Source organism: Mixophyes fleayi, chromosome 2, assembly GCF_038048845.1.
Source record: "Mixophyes fleayi isolate aMixFle1 chromosome 2, aMixFle1.hap1, whole genome shotgun sequence".
NCBI classification, from domain to species: domain Eukaryota; kingdom Metazoa; phylum Chordata; class Amphibia; order Anura; family Limnodynastidae; genus Mixophyes; species Mixophyes fleayi.
Window position 1 is genome coordinate 321,812,237 of NC_134403.1, and position 27,467 is coordinate 321,839,703.

Here is a 27,467-nt window from a genome sequence, read left to right on the forward strand (position 1 = left end):
TGGAAAAAAAAAGTACAATCTCCTAACGGTGTATTTTGTACATCGCTGTTACATTGGTCTCAAAACCTGTTGCTAAACATGCAGTAGCCCATGTTTTATGCAATCTTTATATTTTATATTATTGATTTGTCTCGTGAAAAGTTGCCCAGAAAATCCCTCTTTATACATACAATCAATGTTCTGCCAATACACGCCCTGTGTCCTACAGATAATGTAGCAATATGGCATTGTGGTGACTTTCTTTCTCATTCTTTGCAGGTACTCTCAGCACTTGACATTCTCCAGCCGCCTCACATTGATTACTTTGAAGAAATGTATCCTCTCTGTTTTGGTGTGGGGTATGTGTAGCAGAAATGTACATGGTCAGTAGAACTAATGAACTTTCCCTAAGGCTGGGCTCACACCTGTGTTTTGGAAGCTGTCCGTAAAAGGCAGCAGATTTCTGTGAGTAATTTGTATCCCTAGATGTATACTGCTTCTTTATGTGACCTGATAATCATATGTTTTCAATGCATCATATAGAACAGGTAGAATTTTATAAGGGTTTTTTTCTCTGTACTGTATGTTGTGTGCAGCAGCAGATCACTGGAAGGAGAGAAGTTCACACCAAGATCCATGTTCAGTAGATCTTTGCCCGGCTGTTGCTTCATAATGTATTTAGATTAGAAGCTATTGCCTATTTGGGAATTCACTTGTATTCCCCTGTTACTGATGTTTGTTGGTAATATATTTTTTCCCACCTTCAGATGTCTTTGGGATGAGGTGTAAAACACCCAATATTTTATCTTCCTGGCTTGCTTCTGTGCTGTGTAGATATAAATCTATATCAATCTTGATATAGATATTGTGTAATATGTGGGAAGTTATGGTTTTATTATTTACTCATTCATTTTCTTTCTTTTTTTTGGTCTGGTAAGTATTTTTTGGTTCTATGCACAGTAGGTAAGGTAACATACCCCACACATTCACCCATCCCCCACCGCAATGTTAATATGCGCAAAGCTTATCACAGCTACTTAAACTGAATTAGGTCACCTGTCCTCCCTCCTGATGTGTAATATTTGTGAGGCCCTCTGCTGGTCAGTTCTGGTCCAACGCCTAGCCAGACAGGCCGGCTGCCTCCAGATTGGAATGCCATGGCAGCCGTCTCCTCTGGAATTGACTGACGTTTCTAGCAGTGTGTTGGATGCCTCCCTTCCTCGTACGTTATAACAGAAGCCGACCAGCAGAGCTTCCCACCGAAGTGCTAATGTGGAGAGTCAGAGGTGTATCATACACAAGGTCAAAAGGCCGTTTAAGATATTGGAGATGGTGTGCAATATGATTAGCTGGCTGAGTACAAATGATTGTGCCTTGTAGTGTTTATTTTTAATGGCCTCACTGCAGTTTAAATGCTAGGAATTATTTTCTAGATCTCCGGACTTATTTTTCTGCAGAAAGAAATGGTTTGCAAATCCCTCTTGATTGTGATATAGGATTAAGCTGTGAAATTAATGTGCAAGTATTCTGATTTTCATTGTCTGCCTAATGCATATGAAGTTTCATTTGTCATTCACAGAATGTTGGAAAGCATATTCTTACTTTACTGTTTTTCCCCAATATGTGTGTGCAGGAAAACAGATTACCTGCACATGTTTTGGATTTTACCATCGCATGCTGTAAGAATTGGGAATTGCTTCTATTCCTTCCTGCTCAGGAGGGTAGACTGAAAGGGGGTTTCTTGGTTACCATAAGATAATATGCTCTAGGTATTAACTGTTGCAAGGCAAACATGATAGGGTTTTAATTACTTTTCTGTCTTTAAAAAAATGTAATCAGAAAATGTTAGCTCTGACACGATAGAGGCTTATTATTTAATTCCCTAATAACTTTCATGCACGTCAAGAACGTTAATCCTGTCTCCCAATGATCGTGTCAGCCGGAAGGATCAGCCCTGGTGTGGCCGCCTTAATAGCGCCATGTGAAACAGGGTTATCGCAGGCAGCGTTTACATTGTCCCCTACAAAAGGTTATTAAACCTTCTGCCATTAAATGATCAGTTGCTCAGGAAAAAACACACAGAGAAAAAGAAAATATGGCATAACCCATAAACATATTGAGTGTATTTTAGTGGCCAGTTTGTATCCAAGTATATGAATGTAGATGTAGGTGCGGAAACCTTGTGGCGCCTTATAAATCAAAGACCATAATCACAATTTTAACTGCAAGCTGTGAATGCCTGAACCGAGAGGTGCTGGTTTCTTTTTATACTTTTTCTTTATCTACTGCATTTGACTTTGTTCTCTCTATTGCACAGAGGTTCAAGATAAATTTGAGCAATATAAGTGGTGAGTACTTTCCTCGACTACAAAGTGAATGGTGTTTTAATAAAGGAACTTTCCCCCTTTTCACATGGTTTATTCTGTTTTAATACAGCAGGGTCTGTACAGTGAGATCTTCATCAATGAATTAATGGAACATGAAACTAACACCATTATAATGCCATTTACTTTCTAAGTGCATCATAGAATCTTTTCAGTTGCTAATACAGCCGGCCTTGCTCTACACTACTTCACTGCACTTTTAGCATTTGCATCTGAGGATGATTAGTGTGGATCTCAGGCTGTGTCTATCCTTGTGCATTTGCCTACATCTGGGCAGCAACCAGCCCATGAAGTGTGCACAGCTGTGCAAATGTGATGATGTACATGTATCCCAGTCTACCCAATATAATGCCTTGTTGCTATAGGATACATGGAAAGATTCCTAATTTATTTCTTCAAGATTGCATCTCTGGCTTTCTTTAAACATCGCTATCTGCTCACACAACTGTCAGTGATTGATACCATTCATTTCTGTTTTCTCCAGTACAGTGTAAATACACAGACAGGCACATTTACAAGTGGCATGTACACCTACAATTGCACCTGAGTGCAAGCGGCTTGCCTTGTGCGCAGACTTAATCAGACTCTTCCAATGCACTTAGATTTTGCATAAAACACTGAAAGTTCAATTTTCTTGCAAGGAAAGCAGGGGATAGTTGAATTTTTACCCTTTAGGTACGAAATGGAGACTAACCAGATGTCTTAGTTTCACGCTTATACAAGCACTTCTTTAGAGGTATATAGAAAACATCTGTAATATGTATTTTTATTCCTGCTAGAGCCTTTGTTGCTCCCAATCAGTATATCCAGAATGAATAGGTTCCCTTTCTGTGACTGTAGCAGGCACTGTATTACAGTTTGATCACTTAGTAACTAATTGACGCATCACAGTAATCTGTTAAGAGAGATTACACGTATGTGTCTATTATGGTACGGTATTAGCTGACTGTGCTCAAAGTAAGGATTGTGATCTCCTATATGCCTGCTTACAAATCCCCATAAGCCTCTTGAACCTGGTTGTCCCATAAGTTAGTGTATACATTTGTCTGGGAAAATGGTGGTACACAAATATAAGCCATAGGTACCATACATCAAATGAAATACTGATTCGAGTACACGTTTCTATTTTGTGGATTGGTCTGTACTGTGATTCTGAAGGCTATTTTGCAAAAGCCGTGAATGTGGAGAGTGTGGCATTGACTTGTCATTAGTGATTTCTTAGGCTCTAAAAAGTGGTGTTGTGTAACATTCCATGGGTGGAGGGGGGTTTCTCCCCCTTTGGTCCTATATTTAACTTTAGCACCAGTCATAATTCACTTGTGAAATGTTTATTATGCAAAATGTATGAACTTAACTACTTTGCCAATGGTTCCGATGCAATTTAAGAATGACACGAATTATAAGAATAGTATAATACTTTTGAATCATCCACTCGGTCCAGCATATTCTCATTCATTTTGCATCCTCTTTGTGATGGTAGTATACATTTAGTGACCTGCAAATGTCCTCATTTACTTATCCTGTACTATTCAGCATTGGTTTGTGAAATACTGGGCATCTCCTTAAACCAATTATTTAAAAAAAAACTGTTAAAGTACCAAAATGTAATAAGAATACATCCTTACTTTGTCACACATGACTTCATGTGGTCTTAATGTTTGAATAAATAAAGACTTAAAGTAAAATCTGTTACAGGCTTTCCTATGAGTTTAGATTAATTGCCTCACAGCGCTGGGGTCATGAGTTTAATTCCCGATTATGACCTTATCTGTGAGGAGTTTGTATGTTCTCCCTGTGTGCGCGTGGGTTTCCTCCGGGTGCTCCGGTTTCCTCCCACACTCCAAAAACATACTGGTAGGTTAATTGGCTGTTATCAAAATTGACCATAGTCTCTGTCTGTGTGTGCATGTTAGGAAATTTAGATTATAAGCCCTAATGCGGCAGGGACTGATGTGAGTGAGTCTGTACAGTGCTGCGGAATCAGTGGCGCTATATAAATAAATGATGATGATTAATTACATTGTAAATTATGCACTGATGTGTGCAATCACAGATATGGAAGATGCTGTACATGTTGTCATGATTGTATGTATATAATTTTCTCTTATTTGAAGATGAAAACTTCAAGAGCCTAAAACTTAATGCTCTGCTCTATAGGACATTTTGTGACCAATCTGCCTGATTACATGTTCTGCATTAACAACCACATCCTCTGCACCATTATCCTTGAGGCCAGTCCTTAAAGTCTATTAACCTAGGCGTTTAGGGCTCATTCACCCCGATCTCATATTAATGCGCTTTTTCAGCCACTAACTTCTGAAAACCACATTAAGCATAGAATGAATGGTTTCTTGCGGGCCATCACCGTTGCATTCTAATATTTTGAGGCTGCATTTTCATTTTTAGAAAGGGACACAGCCAGTTTCTCATGTGTTAAAATACTACCAGTAAGATGGATTGTTTTGGTAAAAATGCATGGGATATGTGTTAAAACGCACAATAACACACTTTACACAAGCATTTTCAACTCTTTTTGAAGGTTGTTCTCGTGCAAGCTCTTCAGGAGTTGTTCTTTAGGTATTCAATATTGATGCAAGGGGATATATATATAGATAGATAGATAGATATATATATATATATATATATATATATATATATATATATATATATAGATATAGATATAGATATAGATATAGATATAGATATAGATATATATATATATATATAGATATAGATATATAGATATAGATATAGATATATAGATATAGATATAGATATAGATATATAGATATAGATATATATATATATATAGATATATATATAGATATATATAGATATATAATTTTTTTTTGTTTCTTTTATGATGTATTTGTACATCATTAGCCCTTTACACTAATTAAAGGGGTAGCAGCTATAGATACAGATAAATAGAATTGAGTGCACTGTAGCACTTATGTGTGGAATACAGAACTTTCCATGCTTCTAACCACGCGTGGTGGTTTTATTGAGGAGTTTGACTGCTATAATCCCAAATAACCACAGTAGGGATTTAAATCACATGTAACCATATTGGACACTGGTCAGATTGTTCAGTGACCAGGCAAAACAACAAAATCTATCAGTTTGGCCACATTCCCTTTGCTCCTGTAATGAAATGCAACCTTTTTGTTAATAAAGTTGGCTCTCTAGCCTTTGTTGAATTCGTTCCATTGCTCTCTCTGTGCCACTGCAGCATTTACAGCGATTAACTAGCTACTTGTCCCTCTTGATTACTGGGCTACAATTGTAATGTTAAGTAGGAGTAAAAGAGAACGTCACATTTATAATGGAGCTAAGCAGGAAGATCAATATGAGCTTTAAATAGCACGTGTTAATGTTAAATAGTGCATAACAGTATACTGAATGAATTGAATAAATATTTGCTGAACATTTCTCTCAATATAGCACACATAAAAGTGCAGGTATCTGACTGAATTGAGGAGCTGCCATGTGTTGTTTTTTTTTTTTTGTTTTTTTTTTTATGTATGTGGAAACCCTGTGTATAATCTACACTAGAGCCATTGGCCAGTTGCAGTGGCCCCCACCTTCCCTGACCACCTTAATAGACTCTCACTATCGGTTTTACGGTACTTGGCCCATGTGCACATAAAACATAAATTAGGCCCTTTTTTTTGTATATGTGGACAGCAGTGATCTATACTAACATTTTTTTTTTTTTATAATTTATTGTGGGAGATCGGTATTACAAACCTCCCAACATTAAGGCCTTCTTACAATTCAGCACAGAGTGGGCATGCATGAAAAGGGGTCATGTCAGGTCATATTGGGGCCATATGAAGTGCTGTGGCCATCGCACCCCCCCTTCCCCTCTCCTAAAAACACCCTTTCAGTGCCACATGCACTAGTTGCTTGTATTAATCATCATTCATTGTTGTAGATCTCCTAACTGCTCCCAAATTAGGAAAAAGGCCTGATAATCAGGATGTTGGAGTGAATGAACCACATACAATATCAACTGTCCCAACTGTTAACGTATCTTTTTCACTCAAGAGAATTATATGTTGCACAGGTATCTAAATCCGCTTTTGGAAGTTAATTACAAATAAGGTAAAGAAATAAACTGACAATAACAAGTTATTGTCAATGATGCCGCAGTAATTTTCTATTTTTACTGCAGTACAAAACAATTAAGATTATTTGCATTGTGATACAATGCTCATTTTGTGCAAAAAATGGGGACTATTCAAGTATGGCTTTGAAATAATATGTTGTAAAATGATAAATGGTGAATAAGTTAGGAGTAATCCCATTGCTCATGTACAGTATTTTTAAGTTGGCGACACATGGTGAACCCAGGCTCGTTTTGGTGGTAGATGTGGCGATATAGGGCCAATTAGCTGACATTACTGTGGTCCCAAAACCAAGCCCTGTGCTTAATGTGATTTCGTCTGTATCATCATCTGGCATGTTGGTAAATACTGTCTAAAGATGAACGCTATTGGCATCTGTGCAAGGTCATTCTCTGACAACACGAACATGCCCAGTGTGATATGATCTACCAGATCGTGTCTGCTTTACAAGCTGTATTTGTGGTTTAATTGGAAAGCTCTAATGCAGCGTAAGACCATGTATGGTCAGCAATGAACGTGTGCACTATGTATGTCGGTGATCTCCCCAGAAAAGTTTTCCAGCCCAGTGGCATTAAGAAGTACCTGGGTGGAGGCCGTGTAATAGTTCGCAATAATTATCTATATGTTCTATAAGTGCTATAGAATACATTTTGCATCACTCGCCAAGCTTCATGGTGGATTAGTTTAAAGAAAGAGAATATTATAAATATAACTACATTTTTAATTATCATTTATTTCAGTGTCTATCGTGATGTGTCCCTCTAAACTTTCACCTGCGGCCCCCAGTTCCTTCCTCCCTTGTTGTTAGATTTGGTTGTTATATCTTGCAGCACTTGTTTAAAATGCCTGCTGATATATTAATACAGATGTGTCTTTCTTTGATTAAATGTAGTGTTGTAACTTATTACTGAGATTAAGGGTAATGTGCCGCCCTTTTGAAGGTTAGAGGACCGCCCATGTGGAAGTGCATCAGGTTGCCCATCACTGCTATAGGCTTAAAGCCCTCTTTTCTCTTGACTGCTGTTCTAGGTCAAAAAGCTCACATAACAAAGCATGGCATGTTAAGCTGTGACATCACTGTTTGTGTTTCAGTCTGCCACTCTGCACCAGTGTACAGCTAATATATATTACCTAGGAGACTGCAAGCCAACCACTTCATAGCACACCGAACAGATTAGGCATGAATAAACATAATTCTAGGGGGGGAATTCAATTGGCCACATTACTGCCGAAAGTTACGGTAATAGTGCCCGTAATTACCGGTAATACTGTAATTTTGACCGCCAACTTTTTGCAGAACGCAGGGTTAAAATTACCGTATTAATGGTAATAGGTTTAGTGCGGCGATTCTCTGGGGGGAATTGAATTTCTCCGTAAGTGTCTGTCTTGTTTGGTATAGAAACACAGGCTTTATTTGGACTTATTGATCAGATTCCAATAATAGGTTTACTTGGTCTTTAAAATATACGATTTAGTACATAGTTGATTGTATAAACATTGAGTCAATCTACATCCATATAGGCAGGTTGAGTGGGGAGCCAAATTTTTTCCCATTATGCCAATATCGTATAATATGTGCAGCCTCAAAATACATGAAAAACAACTGTAGGCATTTTGTGTATGGAATATTTGGACGTGATATCAATGTTATCTTTTTACAAGTTTATGATTTCAAAACATTTTTTTCCCAAAATATATTTCTACTTTCATAGCAAAAAGCAGTGTATTACTGTTAATGGCTGTACACTTGATTTCACACTATGTGGCACTGTAAGGCTTTTAGATTTATTTATTTTTAGGAAATTCCTTGTAATATGCCTGTTTTTTTTTTTGCCAACTGATGGACTAAAATGGGTTTTCACCCATGTGATGAGGAATTGTTAAATAGGTCAAAATATGCTGCAAATATGACCTCCTTTGCACTCCTGTATTCTAATAATTATCCAAATGTCCCATATAATATGTACATTTTTACCAAGCAATAAGTAGTTCTGAATGTTTTATTGTTTCGTAGCAAATGAAATTATTTTTGAAACGTACTGCTGGCTGGGAAACCCTGCTGTATCATATCAACGGTTTGTTTTCTATGTGTAGAAATAGGTGGTCTGCTGCCCTCTCCATGAAACAAGTGGGACTGCTTTATAAGAATTACTGAAATGCACTGAACAGATCTAACAATAAAACTGTAGGATATGACTAATATGTGGGTAAAGAAATGTTCTCAGGCTAATTTTGAAGTTGTGAACGTAGATGGTTTATTTTCACTCATCACCTGTTATTCTAGCTATAAAATAAATAGAAGTATATGTGAATGAAATCTGCTCCTATAATGATGCCAGTTTTCCTGTCTGTTCCTCACATTTGTGGGCTTGAACGGAAGCGCTAACCCTCTTGGGCACCATCTGTTTGAGAGGCTGTCACATCTAGAGGAAACAGGAACATCAAACACGATCATCACTCACTCCTATTCTGATGCCCTTATTAAATTACTGAGAGACAATAATCAGATGGCTTCTTTTTATGTTAATGGCCCCTTAGAGTCCCTTTCAAGTGAGCTCCACTTAATGCATATCAGCCCGGGACTGGTGCAGGTGCTGTTTTGGCCCTCCGTTCATTTTTCCCTGCTTTGGTTGGCCTGGCAGCAAATGGAGGCATTCTGGAGCCTCATGAAATAGATACAGATTTGGGAGGGATGTCTGAATGGTGAAAAGGAAAGCTTGTCGTAATCAAATTACACGGTGTTATGTCTTTTCAATTTTCATGCCCTCATTATTTAGGCATAAAATTGAAAAATGGAATTAAAAGCTAGCAGATTAAATGAAATAAATTGTAAAGGTTGGGTTGTATTTCTAATGCTGCTGAACAATGTCCTTTCGACAGGAAGAGATCTCAGTTAGCATTTATTTTCTAGAACTCATATCTGACCTACTAAACACACATTGTGTGTGTGTACATATATACACGTGTGTGTGTGTGTGTATAAAATGAAGTATATATAAATGTAATATTATATGAGAGTATGTAATAAAACATAACAAGATTTGACACTTGGGGTTAAATTAATCAAGGTGCGAGTTTCTGACGGGTTTGAAAAGTGGAGATGTTGCCTATAGCAACCTATCAGATTCTAGTTAGTATTTATTTAGTACATTCTACAAATTGATAGCTAGAATCTGGTTGCTATAGGCAACATCTCCACTTTAGCTTGATAAATGTACCCCTTAGATTTTGATAGGACCTAATTAGGGATAGGAGGGATAAGGTAGAGCTACAGACTAATACAGCCTTGGCCAAAAGTTTTGAGAATGACACAAGTATTGGTTTTCACAAAGTTTGCTACTTCAGTGTTTTTAGACCGTTTTTGTCAGATGTTGCTATAGTATACTGAAGTAAAATTACAAGTATTTCATAAGTGTCAAATGCTTTTATTGACAATTGCATTAAGTGTATGCAAAGTTTCAATATTTGCAGTGTTGACCCTTCTTTTTGTAGACCTCTGCAATTCGCCCTGGGATGCTGTCATTTGACTTCTGGGTCACATACTGACTGATGGCCACCCATTCTTGCCTAATCAGTGCTTGGAGTTTGTCAGAATTTGTGGGTTTGTCCACCCGCCTCTTGAGGATTGACCACAAGTTCTCAATGAGATTAAGGTCCGGGGAGTTTCCTGGCCATGGACCGAAAATTTCGATGTTTTGCTCCTGAGCCACTTGGTTATCACTTTTGCCTTATGGCAAGGTGCTCCATTATGCTGGAAAAGGCATTGTTCATTACCAAACTGTTCTTGGATGGTTGGGAGAAGTTGCTTTTGGAGGATGTTTTGATACCATTCTTCATGGCTGTGTTCTTAGGCAAAATTGTGAGTGAGCCCACTCCCTTGGCTGAGAAGCAACCCCACACATGAATGGTCTCAGGATGCTTTACTGTTGGTATGACACAGGACTGATGGTAGGGCTCACCTTTCCTTCTCCGGACAAGCGTTTTTACAGATGCCCCAAACAATCTGAAAGGGGATTCATCAGAGAAAAAGACTTTACCCCAGTCCTCAGCAGTCCAATCACTGTACCTTTTGCAGAATATCAGTTTGTCCCTGATGTTTTTCCTGTACAGAAGTGGCTTCTTTGCTGACTTTCTTGACACCAGGCCATCCTCCAAAAGTCTTCGCCTCCCTGTGCGTGCAGATGCACTCACACCTGCCTGCTGCCATTCCTGAGCAAGCTCTGCATTGGTGGTGCCCCGATCTCGCGGGTGAATCAACTTTAGGAGACCTGGCGCTTGATGGACGTTCTGAGGCAGCAGACTTTGAAAAATATTTGTCTTTCTCAAAACTTTTGGCCATGACTAGTCTTTCAAATGTAGTAAACTATCTAATATTACCGAATCATGCCTTAGATTTACTTTTAGGTTATATTGTTTTGTTTAACTCTTTTATATACGATTGAATTTTCATTTTAATATGGTGATCCCTCCTTATCTGTGTTTTTAGTACCTGAGAAGTGACACATGAGTGGGATAAATGATTGTACGTTTCTTTTTTGGCCTTTCCTATCATCATTTTTGCAATAGACTACACATGATGGGAGCTGCCTTTTTGTGGACTGAACCAAAGATTATCAGAGGGTAGTTTATCAATTTACTAGAAATCGCTGAGTTATCTGAGGCTTGGCAAAGCAAGGACCGAGCAGGCGCTAATCTGCAAACCTTGCCTGACTCATACCTCCCGACATGCAAATCTCTGACAGTGGCCGTGGTCATGCCCCACAGAGGGCTGTCTAGCACTATAAAGAGCTAGGCTGATCATTTGCCATCTCCCTTTCCCACTATTACCACCTGTGAGACAAAGCCCTAAATTTGGGACTGTCCCACTGAAATCGGGACAGTGGAAGGTTTGCCTGACAGTGAACAAACCATGTCAGGGCCTGGTCTCACTTTCACCTGGTAAATCCATCTTTGTGGGCTTATTTGCAATGTTAATTGTGACGAAATCTGTACCCTGTCCTTTATCTAACCATTAGTTAAATACACAAACGCTAACTGAGAGTATATGCCCTGCCCTAAAATCAACCTCACTACAAAGGTAGACTTACCTTGTCGGCACAGTGTGGGTATTTACCATATGTAAACCAGTTTAGCAGTTCAGTGGGATATCGGGATCTTCTTGTGGCTGCTGGTAAAATATTTAGGGGCCTATTTATCAAACCTTATTTTGCCTTACATCTTAAGGCAATTTTTAGTACTGTGGCTATATAACAGTATAACAAGGAAATTGTAAATACGTCACATCCTATTTAGCTGAAAGCACGCTCCGTTATCGCCCAATCTAAACGTAAAGCCGCTATGTAGCATCCTATAGTTTGGTATGCATGTGAAATATTATTTCTACACCATTCTTTTCCTGTCTGATATCAAAACCTCCTGATACACACACACATTCCTGGATCAAATGGGAAGCATAATAATGAAGTAAAAAAAACAAAAACCATATATATATATTTATTTTCTAGTCTGCATCTTAAAATACAAATGTGTGGTTTCGGGTGCACATTTAAACATGCCTCTTGCTGTTCTAGGCACGCTAGTTCTGTAACCACAACAGTGTCACAGCCTACTGATTGTGTCCTCTGTACTGCATTACATGAGAGTGTTTGTTTTGTCGTTTGTGTTTTTAATTTGTGCATGCTCTATACAACAAAAAAATCACATCTTGGACGTTTGGTACATAAAATTATGAGCACACTAAATAGAAGACATTACATAATTTATGTGGTCACCAGGTACTTATGCAAGTCACTAATTGCAAAAACAAAATCTAGAGGAAGTCAAAAAAGTGTAGTCCAGCTCGCCTTCAGTGGGATAAAAATCTTACTTCTGTAAAAAAAAAAAAATCATGCTGGCAATCGAACAAATGCCGTTATTAACCTACTATAGTTTTTATTAATGCCTGTTTGATCTCTATGTTCTGTTTTGCTAAGATGTTTAGTCATTTCTTGACTCTATCATAGTCTGCCAATACCAATTCTTGTGGGGGAACATCCTATAATTTCATGGCTCTGATGGTAAAGATCCCTTTTGCTCAGCTGGATAATAATTCTCTTCTAACTGCAAGGGATGACCTTGTCCTTTGCGTAGGGCCCGTACACACAGGTGTTGAAAAACAATGACTGTTAAAAGCGTGAACAAAACCTTCCAAATTGTGTGTCTCCCTCTGCAGCGTACTAGCTACTTATGGAGGGCTCCCATATAACTTCATATTTAAGCATTGAACTTGCATTTAAATTGCCACAAAATATCTGTATTTATCTGCTCACTTAATTAATTTTTTGACTATGTTCACTAGGCTCTAAGAATTTAATCCTTTGTATTCCAACTCTTATACTGATCAGGTTTAAAGAGAAATACATCAGGATTGTGACAAATATATATTATAAATTAAAACTTGTGCACACACAGAAAGGTGGAACATTATGTCAAGTAATGAAGATTCTAGCTCTGTTTAAGCACAACTGAAATGCTGTGAATTATATAAGCTTTCATTTCTATCTGTTTTTATAATTCTATTGCAGTTCTTCATGTAGCTGTATAAAATGCTGGATTATAACACTTCATGTGTTGTGGTGACACTGTTAAGTGGTCATGGGCAAAATTATATTTAAGATTTAATTACAAATATACAATTTTAAAGGTGCGATCACCTCCTTTTCTTGCCTGCTCATCAAAGCACCACAACCTAAGCAACAGGTTAAAGCATGATTGAGTGACATTGAGTAAAGGGGCGAGGAGACACCAGGGCCATCTTAACAACATTATGGGCCCCCGGGCAAAACAGTACACCGGGGCCCCTAGATATAGATATATAGATGTATACGGATACAGATATAGATATATAGAGATAGATAGATGTACTTGCTCAGTGACCCTTGTAGGTTTTTTTTTGCAGGTTTTTTCTTTTGCAGGATTATTTATTCTCATTAAGAGCCGTGCCTATGGGGCCCCCTTGCCCGTGGGACTCCCCGGGCAGCTGCCCATCATGCCCAATGGAAAAGATGGCCCTGGGAGACACCAGTATAGAACAGGCTGTATTAATGCACAGTGCTGGTTTGTTGTCAAAAGGCAAAACTACAATTGAGCAGGACCCTGATTGAATAGACATGCTATAAACTGTGTGCGATATTTTACTCTAAAAGATTTTAGAAATAAATGGCTGTGTATGTAGTGTGGTATGATAATATGCAATATATTAAGACTTAAGTTGCTAAAAATTCAATTCTGCCATGTTCTTATTTTGCTTTTCAGTTATTGAACTTTTTCTTTTTTTTTTGTGTGTTCCATGCAGATATTTTTTAACTAGTAGGTTCTGGTATCAACTAAATTTAGCTGTGTGTGTAGAGATAATAAGTTTGTCAGGTGTGGAAAAAATGCTGCAAAGTAAGAATTCTTTCAAAAGTAAGTGTTAATAGTTTGCATCTTGTTAATTGTTAGTAACAAAGTAAATGAACAGAACTAAATCAAATCCATATTTGGTGTGACCACCCTTTGCCTTCAAAACAGCATCAATCCATCAATTCTTCTAGGTACACTTGCACACAGTTTTTGAAGGAACTCGGCAGGGAGGTTTTTCCAAACATCTTTAAGAACTAACCACAGCTCTTCTGTGGATGTAGGCTTGGTCAAATCCTTCTGTCTCTTCATGTAATCCCCAACAGTCTCTATGTTGAGATCAGGGCTCTGTGAGGGCCATATCATCACTTCCAGGACTCCTTGTTCTTCTCTGCGATGAAGGTAGTTCTTAATGACATTGGCTGTATGTTTGGGGTCGTTGTCCTGTTGCAGAATAAATTTGGAGCCAATCAGATGCCTGCATGATGAATTAGTAACCTGACTGTATTTCTCAGTATTGAGGACACCATTAATCCTGACCAAGTCCCCAACTCCATTTGCTGAAATGCAGCCCCAAACTTGCAAGGAACATCCACTATGCTTCACTGTTGCCTGCAGACAATCATTAGATTATATTGTATCATATATATTATGCTATTCAGTATGTCTGTTATCATTATAATAATCCCAAATCTGTTCTCCTTCACTGTAAATAAATCTTGTCCTGTGTTTACCTTAACTGGTTTCTCAGATATGTCGTCACAGAGTTAATGCAGAGTGACCTCCATAAGATCATTGTCTCTCCTCAGCCTCTCAGTTCAGATCACGTCAAAGTTTTTTTGTATCAGATTTTAAGAGGTAAGTGTTTTTTTGTTTTTTGTTTTATTTCTTATTTTATGATCTTTTGTGTGGTTTTTGTTTTTCTGTAAGGTGAGTTTGACTAGGATATTAGAAAATAACCAAAAAAAAAAGGTGCTGTGTATGTGAATCCAGTTTTAAACTGTAAAGGGATAAAGCAACCTGTAGCCAATTAGGGGATCAGAATGCTCACAGCAGCACATTGTATTTCAGGGCTGAATGTACTGATCTTGTTGGAGGCAGTGACCTGACCTCTCATGTAATTAGTGAGAACAGGGCTTCACATGACGGGGGTAATACATCCATTTATTTTTATTTCCCTATGGAAAAACAATTTAATACCATAAAGAAGGTATTTTTATCATTGCTTTAAAGAGTGAGGCCTGTCCGTATAACCTTACCTACTGGGTTACAGCTGTACAATATTTTTTGTTTTTAATCTTCTAAGCAGATAGATAGTGTAGTGAGAGTGAACATGTACAACTGGAGCAAACTAGCAGATGAATCTGTATGAAGTCTACCAGCTTTCAACACATTGGCTCTGAATGATCCCATTTTATATTTGTGTTTCAGGATCTTCAGGCCGCACCAATGTGCGCTACGTATGTATATTAATAACTTTACACTGGAATTTCTCGTAGGGCCTAATTTAACACTAGGAGCACCTGGACAAACCATGTAGCACACACATACTGGTGCAGCTTTATTGTACATGGGATTTTAGAGTTGAACAGAGAAGTGTCCCCAATCCTAACTCTAAATCTGTCCGCACATGTTAAATGTGCCCCTCCTGCTGCACGATGGCTTTACCAAGGCCCTCTATGTCCTTAGCCACTGGTGTCTTTTGCGTGTTTTAACGCATGTTAACGGGTCAGTAACTAGAAGTCACTGTCTCTATTTTTACCGTACACACTGACGTTTTTACTTGCGTTGTATTTGTGTTTTTCGGGCAAAACAGCCAAACGAATTAAGAATGTCTCTGGTGATCTTTTTTAATGCCAGTATAAATACATGTGCAAAAAAAAAAATTCAAGTAAAGCGGCATTGGGTATGTGGCCTGACTCGGTTGTACTGTTAATGTTACATTTTATTTATGAATGATTGGTAGTAAATTACTTAATTTTCGTGGATAAAATTTTTTTTTTAAATGTGTTAATACTGTAAATGTGCCTGCATGGTGGAGCTGCAACCCTACCACCCATACCACTCTGCTGCAGACAGTGAGTCAAACTGAAACATGAATCTAACCTTCCACAGACTGCAGAGTGTAACAATCTACACAGATGGATGGATAATTCCTCCAGCACTGTGAGGAATGTTTTCCTGGGTACAAGTACTGATGATATTGGAGGGTTGTTTTATCACTTGCTAGCAGAGGCATTACAAAGTTATAGATAAAAGCGATAATAAATTAGCAGAGATATCATCATGTGAGACCAACTACTGAGTAAGGTTTTTCTAAGGACACCATAAGTCTGCACACACAGGAGAAGATTTACAAACCACACCTGATGCCACCCACAAAACTCCTTTTGGTTTTGCATCTTTACGGTCTGCTCAGCACACATGCCTACTTCTCACGTCATACGCCAACCTCGTACCCCTCTAATACCACTACTTTTCAGACTAATGCTCGTTTTAACCTCCACCGTGTGGTCATATGAGTACTGTGGTGGGGAGATTTTCAGGGGTGTGTAAGTGTTTCTCTGTCGAAGTGCAACACTAAACGCACAAGACTAGACGAGATCTCTGCTGTCTCTGAGCTGGTGCGACATTTCAACACTTCTGCTGAGTGGAAATGGCTGTGTTTCCCTCAGCATGACTACAAAGCCCATGACGGTGTTTAACTTCCACCTTTTATCTCATTTCAATAATCTGGTTCCTGCACTGCTCTCCAAAACGGAGCGCAGCAGTGCGCCTGCTTCATCCTTGGCTCGTAACACATTCACTCCCCACTGCCTGGGCAAACATCTGCTCCTCTGCAAATGTGCCTGTTGTACGCCATAAACTTTAAGCTCCATGGCGGAATTCTAGAGGCACAGGCACAATTCACAAATATTAAAATACAAACAAAGTGCTGAATATCGGTCCAATGCCAACGGTAATTTATTTTTAAAATATTATTTTTTTTTTACCAGAACTAATGAGAATCATTTTTGCAAGAGTGAGTTGTTCAAATTGGACATCCAATTAGTTTTTGTTTATAATGATATACTTTCATTATTTACATATTTCAGGGATATAGAAGAAACCTAAATGCCAGTATGGTCCTGGACTTTGACTACTTTGACTATTGGTCAGGCAATGTGGAGTTTTGTATGTTTGGAGCCATGGAAACTCTTGCGCTCTTTTCCCCCACATACAGGCAACATCCAGAGCATATTTGCTGTCACGTGACAGGACCCCATGGCTTGCGCTGCTTGGTCACATGCATGTTACAGAATCTCTCCCCCCCCCCCCCCCCCCCCCCCCCCCCCCATCCCATATCCATTTTGAAATTTCTATGGATATTTCCTGTAACAATTACTCAGAAAATCTTAGCGAATATTTGAAGTATATAACTTTGAAGGTGTTCGTCGTAAAAGTGCTTCTTACCCCATCTAACACTAGGTTTACCCTATCGGCCTCATTACTGCGACAGTCTTATCCATTCCTAATTTATCATAATAAAGAAATACCCAGACAGCTGCTGTGAGATTAATTAGAAACTACTGGTTTTTTTGTCTGTTTATTTTAAATATAAACTTATTTCATCTGGACTTGTTACCATGATTATCTAGTTTTATTAATGTGCAAGAAAATATCCACAACATATTAATGGGCACAAAACAAATCATAAAATTAGTTCATTTAAACTAAAAAGTGACAATACAGGCCTTCAAATTAAAATAGAATGGTCTATGTCAACCAGATACATACATGGTGGTATCAGAAGACCTATTAATTAATAACATGCTTAGTACAAACAATAAATAGATATAAAGGCTACATAAATCATACTGTTTGATGGGACATAATTTAAATGCCCTAATTATAGAAGTGAAACTGACACTTTGATAAATGATTGGGGGCCCTTATATGTACATAAACATAGTGAGAGAAAACAGTGCAGTTTGAGTCACCATAGTGCACAAATATGATCTGAAAAAGGAAATGTCTGAAGTTTAGTCACAAGTGAAAGAAAAAGGTAATTTAGGGAACAAAACGTTGGTCTTGTTTGCTGTCAACCTCATACACTTTTTAGGGGTTGCACGGCCTGTAACCTTCAAAAGGACCACATATATTACTCTTTGAGTAATAAGTTAAAACAATACATTTAATCAAAGAAAGGAACACCTCTCTTTCATAACATATCGGCAGTAATTTTAAGCAAGTGTTACAAGCTATAACCTATCATTCTGACAGTTATACAGGAAGGAGCAGGTGCTGTAAGCGATGGCCCTAGGGACGCCTGTTAACAGTAGTATAAGAACACTTGATCACAGTGAATAACTGTTAAAATTACACAATAACCTGGTTATTCACAAGCAAAAAGCAGCTGTAAAAGCACTGGGGTTGCAGCAGATGTTCTGGGAACAGAGATCATCACCCTGGTCACATACCAGACACAAGTTTCACATTCTGACTGGATACTTATGTAGAGCCCTTTCGTTGGGATTTTTCAAGCTCCAGTTTGATATAAGAACAATCAGCTAAATATTTTATAGTAGGTTATTCTTTCTACCTGTAACTTGAAATTTATAGCAGTTAACATGGAAAGGGGTAGGTAGTTTAATTAGTAAAAATGTTAGGGGGTCTTTTACACTTTAAAATAAAAAGTGGAGGTAGCTTTAAGTGTTGAGTACATTTTGATACTCTTCTATTGTAGTGCTGACGAGAAAATGGCCATTTGCCTGTTTATTATTATTTATTATTTTTTATTTTTAAGGCGCCACAAGGTTTCCGCACCGCAGTACAGAATCAAACCGTTTACCATACAGGGTAAAACAGTACACAGCAATAAATGAGTGAAACCAAAACCCCATCACAGGTCTGGCCAACCCATGGCTCACCAGGGGTTGTGAAACTACAATTCCCAGCATACCTTGCCAGCTATCAGTGAGCTATCTGCCGACAAAGCATGCTGGGACTTTTAGTTTCGCAACACCTGGATAGCCACAGGTTGGCCAGGCCTGCCCCAACAGTTCTAAGCATAGCTAGTACTGTACAGTGAAGTTGGAGACAACATGGTAGAGAGACATGAGGTAAGGGCCCTGCTGGTAAGCGCTTACATACCAAAGGGAGGGCGAACAGACACAAGGGGAGTCAGGTAATGGGATCACGCGGAGGAGGAGGAGCACTTGCAGGGACAGGTGAGAGAGAAAGGACATCAAGCATTGAGAGATGGTTAGGTAGGCTGTGAGGAACAGATGAGTTTTGAGAGCCCGTTTGAAGGAGCACAGATTAGGGGACAGTCGGATAGAGCGTGGTTTGACGTTCCAGTGAAGAGGGGCAGCCCAGGAGAACTCTGAATCCTGGCATGGGATGTGGTGAGAGTGGAGGAGAGGCAACTGTCATTGGCCAATCGCAGGCAACAAAATAGTGTAAATGGAAAGAAGGTTGGAGATATGTGGGGCAGTGGAGAGGGCTTTGTAAGCAGAGTCAAACCAGAAGTGAATAGCACATTCATAAAGTGTTCATATAAAGTTAGTTCATTCATATAATAGAAATATAAAAGTTAACACGGTAGCACAAAAATTGGCAGTAGAGAGAAGGTACATTACAGCTTAGTGCAATTCAAGATATAAAACTTGACCATCAGCATTTTAGTAATCTAATGCTTCTTAAAGATGACGTGGTAATCTGCCACCATTTATAATTTCCTGGCAATTACTTGGTTTACTGCAAAATTAACAACAAAACCATACCTGCTTTTTCCAGTCTTTTAGCACAAATTGTAGTCTTGGGTACAACTGACATAAAATGTTTATCCATGGTGATATACTGGTAGGTTAATTGGCTGCTATCTAAATTGACCCTAGTCTTTCCCTCTCTGTCTCTGTGTCTCCCTCTCTCTCTGTCTATCTGTCTCTGCGTCTCCCTCTCTCTCTGTCTATCTGTCTCTGCGTCTCCCTCTCTCTCTGTCTATCTGTCTCTGCGTCTCCCTCTCTCTCTGTCTATCTGTCTCTGCGTCTCCCTCTCTCTCTGTCTATCTGTCTCTGCGTCTCCCTCTCTCTCTGTCTATCTGTCTCTGCGTCTCCCTCTCTGTCTGTCTATCTGTCTCTGCGTCTCCCTCTCTGTCTGTCTATCTGTCTCTGCGTCTCCCTCTCTGTCTGTCTATCTGTCTCTGCGTCTCCCTCTCTGTCTGTCTATCTGTCTCTGCGTCTCCCTCTCTGTCTGTCTGTCTCTGCGTCTCCCTCTCTGTCTGTCTGTCTCTGCGTCTCCCTCTCTGTCTGTCTGTCTCTGCGTCTCCCTCTCTGTCTGTCTGTCTCTGTCTCTCTCTCCCTCTCTGTCTGTCTGTCTCTGTCTCTCTCTCCCTCTCTCTGTCTGTCTCTGTCTCTCCCTCTCTCTCCCTCTCTCTGTCTGTCTGTCTCTCCCTCTCTCTCCCTCCCTCCCTCTCTGTCTGTCTCTGCGTCTCTCTCTCCCTCCCTCCCTCTCTCTGTCTGTCTCTGCGTCTCTCTCTCCCTCCCTCCCTCCCTCTCTCTGTCTGTCTCTGCGTCTCTCTCTCCCTCCCTCCCTCCCTCTCTCTGTCTGTCTCTGCGTCTCTCTCTCCTTCCCTCCCTCCCTCTCTCTGTCTGTCTCTGCGTCTCTCTCTCCCTCCCTCCCTCCCTCTCTCTGTCTGTCTCTGCGTCTCTCTCTCCCTCCCTCCCTCCCTCTCTCTGTCTGTCTCTGCGTCTCTCTCTCCCTCCCTCCCTCCCTCTCTCTGTCTGTCTCTCTCTCTCTCTCTCTCTCTCTCTCTGTCTCTGTCTCTGTCTCTGTCTCTGTCTCTCTCTCTCTCTCTGTCTCTGTCTCTGTCTCTGTCTCTCTCTCTCTCTCTGTCTCTGTCTCTGTCTCTGTCTCTGTCTCTGTCTCTGTCTCTGTCTCTGTCTCTGTCTCTGTCTCTGTCTCTGTCTCTGTCTCTCTCTCTCTGTCTCTCTCTCTGTCTCTCTCTCTGTCTCTCTCTCTGTCTCTGTCTCTGTCTCTGTCTCTGCGTCTTTCTCTCCCTGTCTGTCTGTCTCTCTCTCTGAATTTCCCAATGCAGAGACAGACAGAGAGAGACAGACTGTAAGCCCCAATGGGGCAGGGACTGATGTGAGTGAGTTCTCTGTACAGTGCTGCGGAATTAGTGGTGCTATATAAATAAATGATGATGATGATAGGAAACATTAAATCCACCAAATCTGCAGCTCATAGACTGGACAGAAGGTGTGATCTGTTACCTTAAGCATCAGCATGTTGTAACTTTCATTGACAATAGGAAAATCTTATCTTAAAAATCGTGCAACTATTGTGTGTACTTTTTTTTTTTTTTGTTGGTGTATTCCTCATTGGTATATAGATGTTAGAACAAATGTACATCTGACAATAAAAATAGAAAACAATATATGTTCTAACCTAACATGTTGCTGTATCTTAAAAATGAGTTGTGGGAACTTTATAGTTACAGAATAGGACAAATCAAGTGCTTGTTTCTTCTGATATGTATGCTTAACCACATTAATGAGAACACAGACTTGTATCGCTGTGACTTCTGTTAAGCTTTTTTTCTTTTCTTTTTTGTTTCTTTTCTCCCTCCTCTCCCCCACCCTAATTAATATTAAGGTCTGAAGTATTTACATTCAGCTGGCATTTTGCATCGAGACATTAAACCAGGGAATCTCCTTGTGAACAGCAACTGCGTGCTCAAGGTAGTTATTCTTTAAAAACAATAAGTATATAGTATGTGTGTAAAGTATATATTAAGTAGTTCCTCAGCACAAAGGCTCTTATAAGATGTATGGTTGACAGATATCAGCATGTGTGTAAAACTCATGTCTAAACAGTTTACAAACTCTCAACAATTTTGATTATTAGTTTTCAGGTCCTTAAAAAAATAAAAATAAAGCATACAATCCCCCTCTCACTAATTTTGGTTATTTGCAATGAAAATGACATTATCCGGGTAAATTGTCTTCCAAAAATTGCAGTATTTATTTTGACACCGTCTTTCTGTTGACCTAACCTGTAGTGATTTCTCAGAAAATATCAGCGGCAAAAAATAAAATCTATAAATTTGAAAGTGTCAGATTGGTAAGGACCACAGTACAGCTGACACTTGCTTTACCATATTGACCTCATTACTGCAATGAAGTCTTATCTTTTTGTAATTTTATTTTATTATTTTTTTTAAACTTTTTGACACACATGGGTATGTTTATGAATAGGTGTGTAGATAAAAAAAAAATGCTAATCCCAACAGCAAACCATAAGATTTGATTTTGATTTTCGCAACTGTACCCGAAAGTCACGTCTTTGCTAGTGGTCGGTATTTTAGGGAAGTATAATGTTTGTAGGATATGTGAGAAGGGATTTTTCAACCTTGTGAGTTCCAGTTCAGCTCTTAATTCACTATTTTCTACAACAAGAAATCTACTCCTTATGCAGTTGCTTATTCAGTGTAATTAAGTTTACGATGTGTTACTTTCTCTTTGTGTGCAGTACCAGTGATTAGAAATAGAACAGGGAAAAGAAGCATTAGTTAGCAGCTATGGTTTGCTGGACATAGCGGAGCAGCAGTGTGAGGTTCGGTTGCACTTCTCTGTAGCTGAGTAGAAGCGAATGCTCTTAGGCGGATGACTATATATTGCAGCCGGATAGACAGAACCTGCCCCTCATTGGGTTACATGTCTCAGCTGAATTAAAGGGAAACCCCTGTCCTTCCTTGGTATTTGGATATTCTGTATATCACACCTAGACAGGAGTGCGCCCCCCCCCCCCCCCATTTGGCTCCATATGAAGAGCAGTCCCTTCTCGTCTACTACATATCTCAGCTGATCGTAAAGCTGTTGCTGCCCTTGTATTTGGTCACACAGTTGAGAAATTCTCTAGTTCATACAGGAGTGGATTGCCATGCTCTGTCTTCTGACAGCAGATCGGAGAGAGCGGGGACTTGGCTATGGTTAATGCCAGGGTCTTTCCCCTCCCCCAACACCCCACATGTGCTCCCTATTAAGCCCCTGAGCATATACAATATTTTGCTAATTAACTCCATGCATTCAAAATGGATGCTCTACACCACCTTATTACATAGGTTGGGCTCATACAAGATCGAAAGCTTGTGAAACAATGCCAACAAGAGAGATTACATTTCATCTCCTTTATTATTTTTGTAAATTGTGTACTACCTGTATTTTGACATAAAATTGTTTGCTGCAGGTGAATCCTGTTTCCTGACGTAAAAACACGTGTAATGTTTCTTTTATTTTGTTTTATTTTACCAGATTTGTGATTTTGGTTTGGCAAGGGTGGAAGAACTTGACGAATCTCGTCATATGACTCAGGAAGTTGTCACTCAGTATTACCGGGCTCCTGAAATCCTAATGGGGAGCCGTCATTACACTAATGCTATAGACATCTGGTCTGTAGGATGCATCTTTGCAGAGCTGCTTGGGCGAAGAATACTATTTCAGGCACAAAGTCCAATACAACAGGTAATTGTTGTACATTATAAATTTGCATTACATGAAATGTGTACCCTATTTTCACTTTCAGTTATCACCGTGCCTTTTTATTTTGTAATCATTTGGCTTACATTACCAATCATAACACATTTAAATGGTTTGACCTTTTATTACTGTGCATTAATGTCCTATTTTGAGCAAGTTTTCTTGGTAAGTGAACTTTGAAACAGGCTACAGGAAAAGGTTGCTGTTCTTACAACTGAACATTATTCCGAATACTAAGAAGTGTGAGAACACAGCTGCTGTGGGTGATCCTGTCCTGTGTCTACTTTGCAGTTCACACTTCTCTCCTCCTGCGAAGTGCACAAACTAGTCTGTGTTCTAACCACAGAACATTGTGTCTCTGAGAACATGAACGCAGCATTTATCTTCGTCTACTGAAGAAAGGAGTGATGGCAAAGAAAATATTACAAAATGAAATATGTGCAGTTGAGAATAGATGGTAAAAACTGGTGTCCTGAGAGAGAGAGAACCACGTTTTTAAATAGTGACACACAAGGGCTTATTTTAGAACATACAACATACACTGCAACATGTGCTGTATGTAACCCATAGCAACAAGCACAATCTGATAGATTAAGTTGAATTATGACTGTAGATTGCACAGTAAAGCTGTATTTTTAAAACACTAGAGGTTGTGTTATGTTGGGGTTCCATTTTTATCTGTATACTGTGCAGTGCATTTTCTGTGTAGCAGCTAAAGTGTGTTGCAAAATTGTGTAGCGATTCTGACAACTGTGAGGAGGATGTCTGCTCATTTCCAAGATACTATAGAAATTGTACATGTGTTGTGCTTATCCAGAGTTTAGGAACTCTAACATTTGTGAATGTTGTAATAGAAGCTGTAGTAGTGATTTATATAGCACCAACATGCACTTCGGTACACGCCCCAATTTTAGTTCACCAATAACCCTACTAGTATGTCTGTCTGTGGACTGCAAACTAGACTACCCAGAGAAAAACAAGGGAACGTGCAAACTAGAGATGGGATCCAACACCTTTTACTAGCGGAATTTGTTTTTTAGTGTTCCTATTCCTACTTCTGTAGACAGACTATAACTGTTGTCTACAGCAAATTAGTTGCTAGGTAAACCAGCTAAAATCAATCACGCAAAGTCTCTATTTGTATGATTGTATTGAAGTGTAAGAACTGTATACCTAGTGTGTCAAGTATTAACAAAATCAAAATTCAATTTCCATAACCTGCTCATTAGTGCTGCATCCACTGTGTACTTTCCTGCACCTAACATTTCAAAGTAGTGAAGTATTTGTTCCGGCTGGGATTCCTCTCGCATTTGTTTGGATATATAGAAGCTTTGAAACAAGATCAAAGATTTCAGACAACATTTGTACAATTCCTCAAGTACTTTTGATCTCTAACTTATTAGTCTGCTTAGAAACATTTTAGAAAGAGAGGAAGGAATTAGCAAATGAATTCATCAGAATGAATCAGTAGATTCAGACTACATCTGTCCTCAGACTACATCGGTGTCTGCAGATGAGCTGTAAGCTGGTGTCATGCAAACATCTACAGCCAGACAAGGTTGTAAACATGCAATCCTTAGTGCATGCTTCTGTTATCACATAAGTTAAAGGCTTTTTCCATATTCAGATGACTTTATTTGGTTGGTTAGTCTGTGCGTTCATGCAACTTTTATGAATTATATCGGGATCAAAAGCAGGATTTCTAGAGCGGGGTTTTCACGTCACGCCTCCAGAGTAGGTGTGTCCAGCTTTCAAGTGGTGTGGCTATAATTTTAGACCGTGCTAAGCTTTTCTCTAAACTCTTCACATCCCTTTCAAATAGTCAAGCAATACTGCATGCATTACTATTAGGTACACGCAGCTTTCCCCTTCATGAGCAGAGCAGTGTGGAGCTCGATAGATCTTCCAACTGTCCCTGCGTCGGTACAATGTCCTAATTGAGCAGGACAGTAGCCCAAAATCCGGACTGCCCTACCAGAACAAGTATAGTTGGCAGACTTCTGCTCTTGTGACTTTCACCACCTGCTGTTATTGTACATGTCTTAAGCTCTGTTTTTCTGGATCCTGGAATCTTGGAGCCCTGTTTAGGTACATGAAATATGGGAAGTCTAGCAATGAGTGACCCTGGTGAGCCTCCTTCACCCTAAACAGCACCATCATTAGATTAATAGGATTCACATTTAATAAATACACGTATTTCCTCCCAACCTGCCCGACATTAAATTATTAGTATCCACATTTAATAAACAATTTCCTTCCAAACATCCCAGCATTCAATTAATTAGTATTAATGTTTAATCACTGTTCCTTCTTTTCTCAAAACTCACCCTCCTCTTCACTTAATAACCCCCAAATCATTCCAGCATTGAATATTAGTCTCATTGCCCCACTTAATGTCTAAATTAAGTAATCACCACCATTAAATAGCCTCCGCCAAGAAATGAATAGCTCTCTCCCACCGTTGCATGATTAGCCACTACCTTTACCCTACCATTACCAGCACTACATTGAAAGTCTTTCCCACTGACCCTTACCTTCTGCCCTGCGAGGCTGTAGCTTTCTGCCATCGCTGAATCTTGCTTTCTTCCCACATGCGGGCAGCGACGAGAGATAGGCGGATGCACACACAGCAGTGGCGAAAGTAGACACAGGATTAATACAATCATCGGCTGGTATAAGGTGTCTCCTCTGGGGAGGAGGGACCACCACAAGGTAGTGTAAAGTTCCCTGACTTGGGTCCTTAAGAATTATATTCCCAGGCCTTGAAGGTGGGGGGGTGGGGGGGGGGGAGATCCGGTCCGAGGAACTAGAATTATCCCCCCCCCCCCCATAAGTGTCTGTATATTTCTTAATCTTTTTGATTTCCCTCTGGTCAGCTAATGTGTGTCACTTTTTAGATTGTTTGTTTGATGGAACACCGCTTGGAAATTACCAGTACAATTGTACGACGGAGTCGGTAGGCAGCTCAAGAAAAATATAAACGCACAAAAAAAAGACAACCGTTTCCCTGCTCTTCTAGAGCAGACTGATTTAGACTATATAGTAATGACAGGACTCGCTGATACAGGGTTCTAGGATTGCATGTATTGCAGGACACAAAGCTGCTCTAGAACTGCCAGGTGAACGGAGTTTGGCTAATAGATTTGTCCAGTAATCTGAGTTTTGCAGAGTTGATCTGAGATTATTGTTCAGTTTGGACCTACCCAAAAAAATGGTCTAGTGTCTTTACAGGTAAAACCAAGTGACAATCTAAATTATCCTGTAAAACACCTGCCCACAGGCCTATATCTGACGACCTGCAGCAATTATAGACCTTTGTGTATATGTGACATCTATTAACTAGAAAGTGCCCAATCTTAAAAAAAACCTCCTTTTTCATGGAGGATTAAGGCACTTCTACTTCACAAATGTTATTAATTTTCTGTAGTCCTTCAAAAGAACATGATACCCAGGTGCCTTTTTTTCCTAAGCAACTTCGCACCGAGCCGTTTTGTAGCAATTACAGTTCTCAAGGGAGAATTTGTTCTGATTACTACTTCAGCTACAGCCTTCACAACAATCCTTTTGGCAAGCTCTGAGGACCAGGTGCACAAACCCCTACTGATAAAGGTTGAATTATACCCTTTTCTTTGCCTGACAGGTATATTTGCCTACGGATTGATTTTAACTCTTTCGCCCGTGTGGTGACTCATCTTACACGCCTGCAACCTAGTAACACGCTGCCTGAGATCTTTTTATAGAGAAGCTCTTTGTTTTATAGAGCCATTTTTGGAACCTTTTAACCTTTCAGAAGTTATAAAACAGGCTGACGCAATGTTTCTCATGTTCTTGAATCCTGAGTAACTTAGTGTATCCATCATGTATATACTAGAAGCAGTCATTGTGAGGTGCATGCCGATGTAAGGCCTTGCAACACACTAGGAAAGTGTTGGCTAACCTGTGACACTCCAGATGTTGTGAAACTGCAAGTCCCAGCATACCCTTCCAGCAACAAGCTGCTATATATTGGCAAAGCATGTTGGGGCTTGTAGTTTCACAACACCTGGAGTGTCACAGGTTAGCCAACACTGCACTAG

At 39.5% G+C, this 27,467-nt stretch overlaps 1 protein-coding gene across 1 annotated transcript in view; it reads left to right on the plus strand.

Annotated features, from left to right (window-relative positions):
- Positions 1 to 27,467, plus strand: part of NLK (nemo like kinase) — a 116,576-nt gene that overhangs the window by 73,000 nt on the left and 16,109 nt on the right. The window contains exons 3-6 of the mRNA XM_075196753.1: positions 259 to 314; positions 14,622 to 14,728; positions 21,509 to 21,594; positions 23,167 to 23,376. Coding sequence (XP_075052854.1) covers positions 259 to 314; positions 14,622 to 14,728; positions 21,509 to 21,594; positions 23,167 to 23,376 — 459 coding nt within the window. The remainder of the gene's footprint in view (positions 1 to 258; positions 315 to 14,621; positions 14,729 to 21,508; positions 21,595 to 23,166; positions 23,377 to 27,467) is intronic.